Raw genomic sequence first — 13,204 nt, forward strand, 5'->3', positions numbered from 1 at the left:
TTTCACATCCATACAATCAATCAATCTAAAAGCAACAAAAAATGATCTCTGGGTCAAATGACATTAAATTTTGTTCAATTTACATTTGGTGATTCTTTGCAGTTATCAAAATGCAGCTGAAGGTACCATTGAAAAGCCAGCTTTGCAGGTCAAGAGAAATATAGCACGGTGGATGGAGGGGCTTCAAAATTGTGGGAGCAAGATGGCCAAGAGGCTCTGCTACAGTAAATAGAGAAGTTGGTTGGGGGTGGGGGTTGGAGGAGCATAGCGCACGAGAGCTCCAGGAGGCAGGAAAGGGCGAGGGGTGGAATGTGAAATTGATGCATTATTATTTCTCCACGCAACCCCTGCCCTTACTTTTCTGCCATACTTTCCTGAGAAGAGTGTTTTAAAAAAAATAAAATAAACTCAAATGCTGCAACCTCATTAATTAATTCAACAGAATGAAGTGTCTGGACACTCCCTTCTGGCAACATATCTGTGCTGGAATGCATTGCCTGAAAAGGGTGGTGGAGGCAGTATAAATCATGGCTTTCAAATTGAATAAATAGCTGGGGGGGGGGGGGGGGGGAAATTGCTGGGCTATGAGGAAAGGGTGGAGTAGGACTAGCTGAAGTGCACTTAGAGAGCCATGCTGTGACCTGTGTTGTAACCATTCTTTGATTCTATTTTTAAAAAAGACAGACATGCATTCATATAGCACCTTTCATGAACATTGGACATCTCAAGGAGCTTTACAGCCAATGAGGTACTTGGAGTGTAGTCGCTGTTGTAATGTGGGAAACGTGGCAGCTAATTTGCATAGTAAGCTTCCACAAACAATAATGTGATAATGACCAGATAATCTATTTTTGTTATGTTGATAAATGTTGGCCTGAACACCAGGAATAACTCCCCTGCCCTTCTTCAAAAATAGTGCCATGAGATTTTGGCGTCCACCCAAGAGCACAGACGGGGCCTCGGTTTAACATCGCATCTGAAAGACGGCACCTCCGATAGAGCAGCACTTCACTGGAGTGTCAGCCTAGACTTGTGCGCTAAAGTCCCTAGAGTGGGACTGGAACCCACAACCTTCTGACTCAGGAGAGTGTGCTACTCACTGAGCCAAGCTGACACCATAAGCAGCAATGCCATCTGCCAATACACATTCTCCCATCGGCCCACTAAATTCTTCAATTGCACTTTCAACTTTGTGAAAATCACTCTTGCAATCAATGTCAAGGCAATTTCAGGATTGCCAAAAGGCTTCATGTAAACTTTTTTCATTTTATACAGTTTTACGGTAGAGCTTCTATTCATTCCAACGCACGCACATGCACACACCTGAAGCACATAATCTAGGCGGGCATAAAAATAGAAAATGCTGGAAATCTCAGCAGGTCAGACAACATTGGTGGAGAGAAACAGGGTTAACATTTCAGACCTGGAAAAGTTTGAGATGTAACAGATTCTTAAGAAAGTGCAGGGACAGTTAAAGGAGGGGAGGAAAGAACAAAAGGATGGAAGGCAGAAATGATGAGACAAAATGGATGATGGGCAAAAATGGCACAAGTTAAGAAACAAGAGATAGTCTACATGGGGGTGTGACTGGCAGTTCAATGCAGTACCGAGGGGTTGCTGCACTGTCGGAGGTACCATCTTCCATATGAATTATTAAACCAAGTCTGCGCCGTCAGCTAGAGGTAAAAGATCACGTGGCACTATTCAAACAGCAACAGTCAGTTTCCCGACCAACATTTATCCCTCAACCAACACCTAAAAATAGGTGGTGATCTGGTCATTTATTTCATTGTTGTTTGTGGGATCTTGCGGTGTGCAATTAGTTAACGCATTGCCTACATTACAAGGACAACACTTCAAAAGTATTGCATTGGCATGTCAAGCGCTTCTGGATGTCCTGAGTGTTATGTATGTAAACATGTAATTACCATGTCTAACCACCAGAGGGCTTATCCCCTCGAGTCCCAAGGGATCCCACAATCCCTTGGGAGAACCTGTATATAAAAAGGAGGCCTCACAGGCTGGAGAGGCACTCCTGCAATAAAAGGACTATAGCCACACTGAGCTTGCAGTATCTAGTCTGACTTTATCCACGATGAGAGGTTTGGAAAGATGTTATTTAAATACAAGTTCTTTCTTTCACACAAGCGTAATCAGACAAAATTTGACAACCTAAAAAGGTCCAGAGAGGTGATTAAATGCTTGGTCAAAGAGAGCGGGAAAGGCAGAGAGGTAAATAGGTAGAGATGTTTAGGAAGGGAATTCCAGAGCTTAAGAACCAAAAAGGCAGAAGGAATGGTCACTAATGGTAGGACAAAGAAAGGGACAGGCAAAAGGCTAGATTTGGAGGAATGCAGAGTTGTAAGGCTAGAGGAGATTAGACAGAGGGGCAAGGCCATGAAGTGCTTTTAAACAGAGAAATGAAAATTGTCACTCAGCAGGCAAAGGGAGGGGTGATGGGTGAACAGGGCTGGATGCAGGTTTGGATATGAGCACCAGAGTTTTGGATGAGTTGAAGTTTATGGAGGGTGGGCAGCCAGCCAAGAGAGCATCGGAATCATCAAATCTGGAGGTGTAAAAAGGATCTAGGGTCAGAAGCCGAGGTCATGGTCAAATAGGACGCCAAGATTGCAAACATTTGGTTTCAACTTGTGGCTGGGGAGGGGTTGGAATTGGTGGCACGGCCGTTTCCAATGTGCGCGAGAGCGAAAGAGCGAGCGGGAGAGAAAGAAAATCATCCCAAAGCACTTTGCAGCCAAGGAGGTTAATGATTCCAAGGCCAGAGGCTTGCAAGTGTTTACAAGAGCCACAATTGGTGGTTTTAGATATACCATCTGGGTCTTCATGTCAGATTGACTCCCTCAGATCCACTGCTGTCCATCACCACAATGTGTTCTTGCTCATGTGTGATCCGAGAAACACCAGCTGACAGCACTACTTTCACTACTGGTACCCTGACGTGTGTACACTTGTGCTGGCGCTTGGATCGTGTGACAGTGTAGCCTCAAACCACAACCTCCTCTGAAGATTCATCTTCCGCCTTTGCTGGACTGGGGGGGGGGGGGGGGGGGGGGGGGGAGGAGGAAAAAGACATTTGATGGGCTTGAGAGAGAGTACAGACTGAGGGCAAGAATGTTTTAAGTGACCATTATGTACATGATCATATCTCAAAAGGCTGCTGACATCAAGTCAACATGAGTGATGGTTGTATGCCATGTGGCTGTGATATGTAATGCTGTCACCAGGTAGCTGGGAGGACCCCCTCTCCATTGCCCACTGTCAGCAGCTCCGCAACACGACTCGGCTCCAGGGCCGCCTCCTCTGCTAAACTGAGCGGTGTTGTGATTGGAGGGTCACCATTGGTTCAGTGCCTCACCTGGATGTGCTGTGCTCTCTTCTCCCACAAGAGACCTTTGGGTGAGTCATGGAATGAATGGAAGGGATGGGCAGGCAGCCTATAGGGCAGATTACATTGCATTAAAATGAGAGTGAGTGTCAGTGGTGGATGGTCAGATGGGGATGAGTGCAAGTGCATAAAGTGAGATGGGTACACCGGAGAAGGTAGGTTAGTGTGAGGAGTGGTGTGCAGGAGTAGGCTTGGGAAGGCAGAGCGAGGGGGTTGGGGCGACACACACATCAGGATGTAAGGCAATGTGGCATTGCACTCACCTTTCTTGACCGAGGTTATTAGTGTTTCTGATACTGAATCCATGTCAATCCTCCTGCTGCTTACTTCTACAATCTCCAGCCATGCATTTTTCATCTGAGCAGCTGACCTCTTCCTCCCATCAGCAGGGAAGAGAATGGCCCTGAAATTGTGGGGTCTGAGATAGCGTACTCAGAGTATGCATCGCATTCGCATTGAAATGACTCGACAGATCATCCGAACTGCCTGAAAAGAGTTGGGCTATGAGAGTTTATGCAAATATTGGCCTAGATTAGTCTTAATGTGAAATCTTCAAAATTAATTTGAGTTTGGTCAAACGACAGAACTTATGATTAAAGTTCAAATACTGTTTATTATATAGTTTTTACATTTCAGGATTTAATTGCCCATCATTGCAGGATTCCCTTCATAAGTGACTGCAATGGAATTCTCCATTTTGATTGGTGGACCGGGCCCACATGATCCCAGGGATGCTTCCAAACCGCCTGCACCCTTGGAATCCGTGGGCCACTATGCTGCTGTCCGCCTGGAGGCCCGAGACCACAACTCTTCACAGCCTGGCGTCAGGAAGTAATTTTGTAAATGTATCGCGGGCCAGGTGTACTCTGGAGGTACGACTCAGACTGCAATTTCTAGGCCGATGTCCTTGCAGGCCCTGACTCCTTGGAGTAATATCTCCAAGGAAACATCACTAAATCTGGGGTCTGCTTTCTGCCTTTGAGCCTAAATAATCAAGGACTGAGTTTTATCAAATTGTTAGAGCGCAACCAATTCACTTCTCACAACCTGGCTTCCACCTCCACCAGCCTTCAAATGACACCTGTGCACTGCTCCTTTAAATAGTCCCTCCCTCCCTCCCTCCCTCTCACCACGCCCCAGCTGCCATCCATACACAGAGGTCAACATTCAGCCCAATGTTTCAGGTCTGTGATCTTTCGTCAGAATACAGATGATACCCAACCTGCCGAGCATTTTCTGTTCAGATTTCAGATCTCCAGCGTCTGCTTAAATTTTGCCTTACGTAGTGGTATAGCAGGTTTGCTCAGCATTAAGGTTCAAGCTTCCATGACAATGAAAGCCCAGGAAGATCACTGGCAGAGACACTTAAAATCAACATCCCACAGAATCAGACACTAATCTGGAAAGAATTAGTCGAATTGTGTAGTGCCCTGCTTCTGTTCTCTTCTGCAAATTAAAAAATTACAAATGAAATACAGGATCACACATTTCTGGATTTACAGGTTATAATCAGTGTACTATTTAATCTGGTAGACACATTCATTTCTAAATTTTAGTACAGCACAATGCAATGGATTTATTATGCTGAATACACTATTTTGTTTAGCTTCGATAATGCCATTCTAAAGACTGGAGGCTAGAGTTGGCATTCAGAACAAAACATTGAATTCATTTTATGTGCCAAGCCCATATTAGATCATGTGCTTTTTAAGCTGCTGTTATTCCAAATGACTGCAGTTGCTGATGCTGCAGATACTCCTTATCAATTCAGCCCAGTTAGGCAGTTCTACAGGTTAACGAAGGAAATGCTGAAGATCATCAACAAACATCCCTCATTACAGTTTCTGTCTAAAGCAGCAAATCCTCATTATGCCAATTTCAAGTAAGCACTGCCTTGGTTGCCAGGGATTCAGAAATGCACATCGTCAAGATCACATTATAAACAAAAAATGATAAGTGATGTTTTTGTTACAATATGACCCAAGTTGGATGACAAGAAAAAACTATTTTAAAAAGCCCATCCTCAATGAAAGGACTTAACCTGCCAAAAATTCTTTAAAAAATACTTAAATTACTGACAATGTGTGTTATTTAAAAACAATTTATTTTTTCCTCCTAGGTTTATATTTTTCAGCCAATAAATGAGCACATCACAGTGGGATTATAGCAAAAACATATGAGGAGCAGGAGGTGGTCATTCAGCCCCTCGAGTCTGCTCCGCCATTCAATAAGAGCATGGCTGATCTTCCACCTCAACTTCACTTTCCTGCACTATCCCAATATCCCTTGAATATACTCAATGACTGAGCTTCCACATCCCTCTGGCGTAGCAAATTATGGAGATTCACCACCCTCTGAGTGAAGACATTTCTCATCAGTCCTAAATGGCTGACCCCTTATTCGGAGACAGTGACCCCTGGTTCTCGATTCCCCAGCCATGGGAACATCTTCCCTGTCAAGCCCTTTAAGAATTTTGTAGGTTTCAATGAGATCACCAATTATTCTTCTAAACTCTAGAGAATAATGACATTAGATGATTTGTCACATGCAGGAGAAGGTTCAGAGTTTATCATTGAGTGCAGAATTAGTTTACATCAGAACTATAAAATTATACTGAGTGAATTTCCCACTAGTTTCTATTTTCTTCTACCCACCTCAACCATAATGACTGGCCTTAACTAATAGAAACATTGATAGAAACTAGGTGCAGGATTAGGCCATTCGAGCCTGCACCACCATTCAATGAGTTCATGGCTGAACATGCAACCTCAGTACCCCATTCCTGCTTTCTTGCCATACCCCTTGATCCCCCTAGTAGTAAAGTCTACATCTAACTCCTTTTTGAATATATTTAGTGAATTGGCCTCAACAACTTCCTGTGGTAGAGAATTCCACAGGTTCACCACTCTCTGGGTGAAGAAGTTTCTCCTCATCTCGGTCCTAAATGGCTTACCCCTTATCCTTAGACTGTGACCCCTGGTTCTGGACTTCCCCAACATTGGGAACATTCTTCCTGCATCTAACCTGTCGAAACCCATCAGAATTTTAAATGTTTCAATGAGATCCCCTCATTCTTCTGAACTCCAGTGAATACAAGTCCAGTTGATCCAGTTTTTCTGGATATGTCAGTCCCGCCTTCCCAGGAATCAGTCTGGTGAACCTTCGCTGCACTCCCTCAATAGCAAGAATGTCCCTCAAGTTAGGAGACCAAAACTGTACACAATACTCCAGGTGTGGCCTCACCAAGGCCCTGTACAACTGTAGTAACACCTCCCTGCCCCTGTACTCAAATCCCCTCGCTATGAAGGCCAAGATGCCATTTGCTTTCTTAACCGCCTGCTGTACCTGAATGCCAACCTTCAATGACTGATGTACCATGACACCCAGATCTCGTTGCACCTCTCCTTTTCCTAATCTGTCACCATTCAGATAATAGTATGTCTCTCTGTTTATAACCACCAAAGTGGATAACCTCACATTTATCCACATTATATTTCATCTGCCATGCATTTGCCCACTCACCTAACCTATCCAAGTCACTCTGCAGCCTCATAGTATCCTCCTCGCAGCTCACACTGCCACCCAACTTAGTGTCATCCGCAAATTTAAAGATACTACATTTAATCCCCTCGTCTAAATCATTAATGTACAATGTAAACAGCTGGGGCCCCAGCACAGAACCTTGCGGTACTCACTAGTCACTGCCTGCCATTCTGAAAAGTACCTATTTACGCCTACTCTTTGCTTGTCTGCCAACCAGTTCTCAATCCACGTCAGCACAATCCCCCCAATCCCATGTGTTTTAACTTTGCACATTAATCTCTTGTGTAGGACCTTGTCGAAAGCCTTCTGAAAGTCCAAATACACCACATCAATTGGTTCTCTCATGTCCACTCTATTGGAAACATCCTCAAAAAATTCCAGAAGATTTGTCAAGCATGATTTCCCTTTCACAAATCCATGCTGACTTGGACCTATCATGTCACCTCTTTCCAAATGCGCTGCTATGACATCCTTAATAATTGATTCCATCATTTTACCCACTACCGATGTCAGGCTGATCGATCTATAATTCCCTATTTTCTCTCCCTCCTTTTTTAAAAAAGTGGGGTTACATTGGCTACCCGCCACTCCACAGGAACTGATCCAGAGTCTATGGAATGTTGGAAAATCACTGTCAATGCATCCACTATTTCCAAGGCCACCTCCTCAAGTACTCTGGGATGTTGTCCTGTGTCAGCTCACAGTTTCTAAATTGCAAATCAATCTAAAATACATCAAATTGCACAACTGATCAGGATTCAAATGGACTGAATGGCATCCTTCTGTGCTGTACTATTCTAGAAGGACGATACCAGGGAAGACTGAATGGGTCAGGGCTCTTTTCTCTTTTAAAAAAAAAAGAGAAAGCTGAGGTGAGCCGATGAGGTCTTTAAGGTTATGAAAGAGCAGACATTTCCACTTAGAGGCCATAAATACAAGATAGTCACCAATAAATTCAATAGGGAATTCAAGAAAAATTCCTTGACCCAGAGAGTGGTTAGAATGTGGAACTCGCAACCACATGGAGTAGTTGCGGTAAATGGCATAGATGCATTTTAAGGGGAAATTCCCTCAACACACAAGGGAGAAAGGAATAGAAGGCAATGCTGATAGGGTTAGATGAACAGGGGGTTGGAGGAGGCATGGGTGGAGCATAAACACCAGCCGGACTAGTTGGGCTGAATGGCCTGTTTGTGCTGTAGACCATGTAATTTTGTGTTATTCCGCCAGACAAATTAACAGCAAAACAAAACTACATAGGTTTACTGTTAAGTGGGGCTAATGATTTGGTGCCATTCAAACATCCTACAACAAGTCCAGTGAATTTCTGCAACATTAGCAAACTAGAGTGGAGATGAGAATAATGTTTTCTTTTAAAAAAAACAAACAGTAAGTTATGATTGATCTGGAATGCACTGTCTGAAAGGGTGGTGGAAGCAGATTCAATAATAACTTTCAAAAAAGGGAATTGGATGTATAGTTGAAACAAAAACAGTTAGAGGCCTGTGGGAAAGAACAGAAGATTAGGACTAAATGGATCACACTTTCAAAGAGCCAGCATAAGCACAGTGGGCTGTATAGCCTCCATCTTTGCAGTATGATTCTTTGACTGCTGCCAAAGTTGAAGAGGCGCTGGTTTGAGTCGAGCCGTATGATACTTGTCTATCCAGGAGCTTCATGTAGTTACATGGTGCTTGTTCAGTTTAGTCACGAGGAAATAAGACATACCTTAAAGTCCATGCATCACCCACCTTAGCCATCTGAGTTGCAGTGCTCCCTTTAGCACCAAGATACACCATGGCCAGAGCAGCTGATATACTTAATGGAGATACGAAGATATTGCCAGTTTTATCATCTTTATCCAACTGCTTGAAGAGATCAACAGCAAACTTGACATTTGAAACACCCAGAGGATCCATTCCGAATCTATCTAGAGCAAGAGGGAAAGAAAACATTTTAATTGTAAGCGGCTTCCTTTGTTTTGCATCCTCTCCCTCTCAGGAAGGATACTTTGTAGAAACTCCAGTCAGTAGATTAGGAATTAGAGATCAAGTTTCAGCTGCATGGGGTGGGGAAAGTTACACCCTTTGCTTTGCACACAATCTGACAAAAGACCAGTAAGCTCTATGGGCCAAAACAGGCCTCTCTCCTCAAGGCCCGTTACCACTGCAAATCGGCAGCTACACTACGAAGTGGTCAACTTTTCATGGAGTTTTCCCCCACTGGTTCCCCGATCGCTCCCGCCGATCCGTGGTAAGCGCATCATTACCTTGTCTCCGCCACCCACCCACCCAACAGCGATATGGCCCTCTGAAAATCTTCGGCCCGCCCGAAGGTGCCAAAACAAGCTTCTTGCCTGTGGTCCAGTGAGGCTGTGGCATTCAGAAACGGTAGTACAGCTTCCCATTTAGGGAAGGATGCATTGCCGCTACCACCATGTTTTTGTTGGCCAGACAATTATACCCCCAGGTTCGGCTGGGCAACAGGCAGCCTGGCACTCCCTCTTGGGTGCCAGACCATTGGCCCAGCCGAAACCCTCCCTGATGGCCCAGTGGGCCAAAGTTTTAAAATCGCAGAGGCTCTCCCCTGTAAGTGAAGCACAGTGATGACGTCATTGCGGCGGTCACTCCGCACCACCCCAACTTCCGTCCCTCAGGCGTTTACACTGCCTCTTAGCCTCCCCTCTCGTGTAGTCACCATCCCCATTAGGAGTGACTACCGGATCAAAGTAAAAAGAAAAAGCGGAATTTCACTCAAGAGGCAACCTGAACCGCAGCTGCGGTAAAAACCATTTAAACAGAGTGCATGCGCCCAGTTTCGGGCCGGGGGGGGGGGGCAATTGCTACCCCTATTTCTTTGGCTGAGGATGGGGGAGGCTGGTGAAGAACAGAGGTTGTGAATGCTGGTCAGCAGGTTAGGAGTAATATTCCAACTTTATATTATAATGGGGTGATGTCACATTACAGAGCTAGAGATTGGTCTGGAATTTCCTGGACTGTACCACCATAGTAATGTCAAAATTACTACATACGCCATTATTACTGCCACAAACGTCCCAGGAACACAAGGCGCTAACTAGCAATGCCACTGTCCCCGCAGTGCCACCATTTCCTGGAACTTTTTCACTGCTCCAAAACCTTAAGTTGATTGCGCTCTTTCCCCCCCCCCCCCCCAAATTGAAAACAGCAGCAACTGTGAATCTCCAGGATTCAAACTAGTTTTCTCACCACGTGCAGGAACACTTAAATGAAAGTGCAAGTTGGCTCAAATGATTGCTTTTGTTACCCCCAGACTTGACTATGCCAACATTCTCCTGGCCAGCCTCCCACCTTGCACCCTCTGTAAACTTGCTTCCCTAAACCTCTCCCATTCCTTTAAGACTCTCCTTAAAACCTACATTTATGAACTTCACCTGTTCCACTCTCATGTGGCTTGGTGTCAAATTTTTTTTGATAACACTCCTGTGAAATTTTACTATGTTAAAGACACAACAAAGTTGTTGTTGGCTCTTGTCCCACTGCATACAACAGTTTGTTGATTTTTTTTTTTAAAGTGAATAGCAAGGGTAATGGCTTCATGCAATTACTTGTGGGCTGATATTAACATAAGTTTACTTGACTGTGCTGGGGACCAAGAATGCACAACTCAGTAAATATTTCAGATAGATAGTCACAAAACACATTTTTTGAAGGCTTGTTTAAACAAGGTCAAAAGATTTTATATATGGGGAGATGTTGCAATCACACTGGATATCAGAATACTACACAAGTGTAAAATTGAGCAACAACAGCATTATTATTGAATAAAATGCTTCCGAGCACCCGGATTTGCCACTAGCCCCTCTGTGGCATAATCAAATCAGCTTTCCAGTTAAACACAACAATCTAGTTTCCAATATCATGGTTGCAGGAATACTGTATTACTACAAACCAAAGCCAAGGGAGTTTCAAATTTACTATGTATTTATAAGGTTACTCAGTTATATTATTTGTACAATGGCAGACCCACCCCACGAAAGCTGAACCATCCTGGTGACACTCCCACATTTCCCACTGCAGTTAAACTGATTTCTAAATAGACATGTAATTGGGCTTGGAATTTTGGGTTCATTGAGTAAAAAGTCAAACTCAATGTATAAACAATTTTCAACATGTTTGAACTGCATGGGGAAAGATTACAGAAATGTAAAATGTACATTTAAAATGCACATGTAATTTTTTTAAGGCAATTAAGAGCACATGGCCAGCTAAACACTAATAGACTACTGCAATAAAATAAGTATAGATAGCTGTTATTTTTACCCACACTCATTAGGTACCATTATGGCAGAGAAAGTTAGTTAATAAAAAAAAGATAAAAATCACAAATTAACTCAGTGCTCACATTACACTAAATTAAAAAAAGGAATAATTTTCATTTAAAATTAAAAGCAAAAAAACATACTGGAAATGGTCAGGGCAGGCAGCATCGAAGAGTAAGACAGGTTTAACAATTCGGGTGGGGGAATCATGGTGTATCCTTTCAACAGCTGAATTTAGAAATGTTCAAGATTTTTTTTGACAATCAACATTGAAGTATCAGATCACTGCATAGAATTCAAAAGATTACAAGGGGGGAAAAAGCAGACAGGGCTCCTATTCATTCTGGTGACAAAGGGCGTCTCCCCTTTCAGGAAGTTACCAGAAAAATGATAATTAAGCCCTTAAATCACGTACAGCAGAGCGATTTTTATTAAAGTTAGGAGTGGTTATGTCACTAGATAAGTGATCGAGAAATTCCACCATGGCAATTTGAGTATTTGAATTGTTTTTTTTTAAAGTTGTAAAAGCTGTAATAAGTAAAACCACATGATGCTTGTTGACAATGTATTGTTTTTAAGGTTGAATAATTTAAACTCATTTATGAGCCGGCAATACATGAAGTGCTCGGAATACCACTGACATTCTGTTAAATTTAAAAAACGAGAAAGAAATTTTGAATTCAAGTCGTTCTCAATTACAATATCCGAAATATTCCCCGCCCAAAATCTCGGAGGCTAACTAACATGGCGATGAATACAGAAACGAAATAACAACCCACTTAGCAATAGCCAAACCGCCCCGGAGTATTCCCACTGTTCCCCGCAACGCCCCGGGCCACTGCGCCCACACAACGCGGCTGAAGTTACACCGAGCAGAGAGACGACAAACCAACGCCAACGCAGCTCTACGCAAAAGACAGGCATACTCACTGCTGGCTGATTTGCAGCACAAAAGGCAGCGCATAACCCGGCTCCCGGCGCTCCCGCCCCTTTATCGGGTCCAGTCACCTGATCAAGGGGGCGCGGCCACAGACAGCAGCACACGACAACTGTGGAGACGTGTCCATAATCACACAATGTGACCTCACCGAGGGTGAAATCACAAACTGTGCCCAGGTCTTGTTTGAGCTGGATTGTGCACACAACTGTAATGTGTTGTCTACTCTCGCTAAAGAAAAAGTTGCAAACTGATTACCTTTCTTATTCCTAATGTCATCATCATAGGCAGTCCCTCGAAATCGAGGAGGAAGACTTGCTTCCACTCTAAAAGTGAATTATTCGGTGACTGAACAGTCCAATACGGGAATTACAGTCTCTGTCACAGGTGGGACAGACAGTCGTTGAAGAAAAGGGTGGGTGGGAAGACTGGTTTTCCGCACACTCCTTCCGCTGCCTGCGCTTGCTTTCTGCATGCTCTCGGCGACGAGACTCGAGATGCTCAGCACTCTCCCGGATGCTGTTCCTCCACTTAGGGCTATCTTTGGCCAAGGACTTTCAGGTGTTGGTGGGGATGTTGCATTTTATCAAGGAGGCTTTGAGGGTGTCCTTGAAATGTTTCCTCTGACCACCTGGGGCTCGCTTGCTGTGTAGGAGTTCCGAGTAGAGCGCCTGCTTTGGGAGTCTTGTGTCAGGCATGTGAACAATGTGGCCCGCCCAACGGAGCTGGTCGCGTGTGGTCAGCGCTTCGATGCTGGAGATGTTGGCCTGGTCGAGGATGCTAATGTTGGTGCATCTGACCTCCCAGGGGATTTGCAGGATCTTGCAGAGGCATCGCTGGTGGTATTTCTCCAGCGATTTGCAGTATCTACTGTTTATGGTCCATGTCTCTGAGCCATACAGGAGGGCGGGTAGCACTACAGCCCGGTAGACCATGAGCTTGGTGCCAGATTTGAGAGCCTGATCTTCGAACACTTTCTTCCTCAGGCGGCCAAAGGCTGCGCTGGTGCACTGGAGGC

General features: G+C 44.2%; 1 protein-coding gene across 4 annotated transcripts in view; it reads right to left on the reverse strand.

Moving 5' to 3' along the window:
- The window catches only part of LOC139264252 (leukocyte elastase inhibitor-like), a 49,311-nt gene extending 37,050 nt beyond the window's left edge, over positions 1-12,261 (reverse strand). The window contains exons 1-2 of one of the 4 annotated variants that reach the window (XM_070880412.1): positions 12,180-12,261; positions 8,701-8,879 (exon numbers count right to left, since the gene is read on the reverse strand). In XM_070880412.1, coding sequence (XP_070736513.1) covers positions 8,701-8,879; positions 12,180-12,213 — 213 coding nt within the window. In that variant the 5' untranslated portion in view covers positions 12,214-12,261. The other 3 variants (XM_070880414.1, XM_070880416.1, XM_070880413.1) reach the window with 3 other exon arrangements.
- Positions 12,262-13,204: the final 943 nt, after the last annotated feature.

The sequence above is a fragment of the Pristiophorus japonicus genome, chromosome 5 (assembly GCF_044704955.1).
Source record: "Pristiophorus japonicus isolate sPriJap1 chromosome 5, sPriJap1.hap1, whole genome shotgun sequence".
In the NCBI taxonomy this organism is placed as follows: domain Eukaryota; kingdom Metazoa; phylum Chordata; class Chondrichthyes; family Pristiophoridae; genus Pristiophorus; species Pristiophorus japonicus.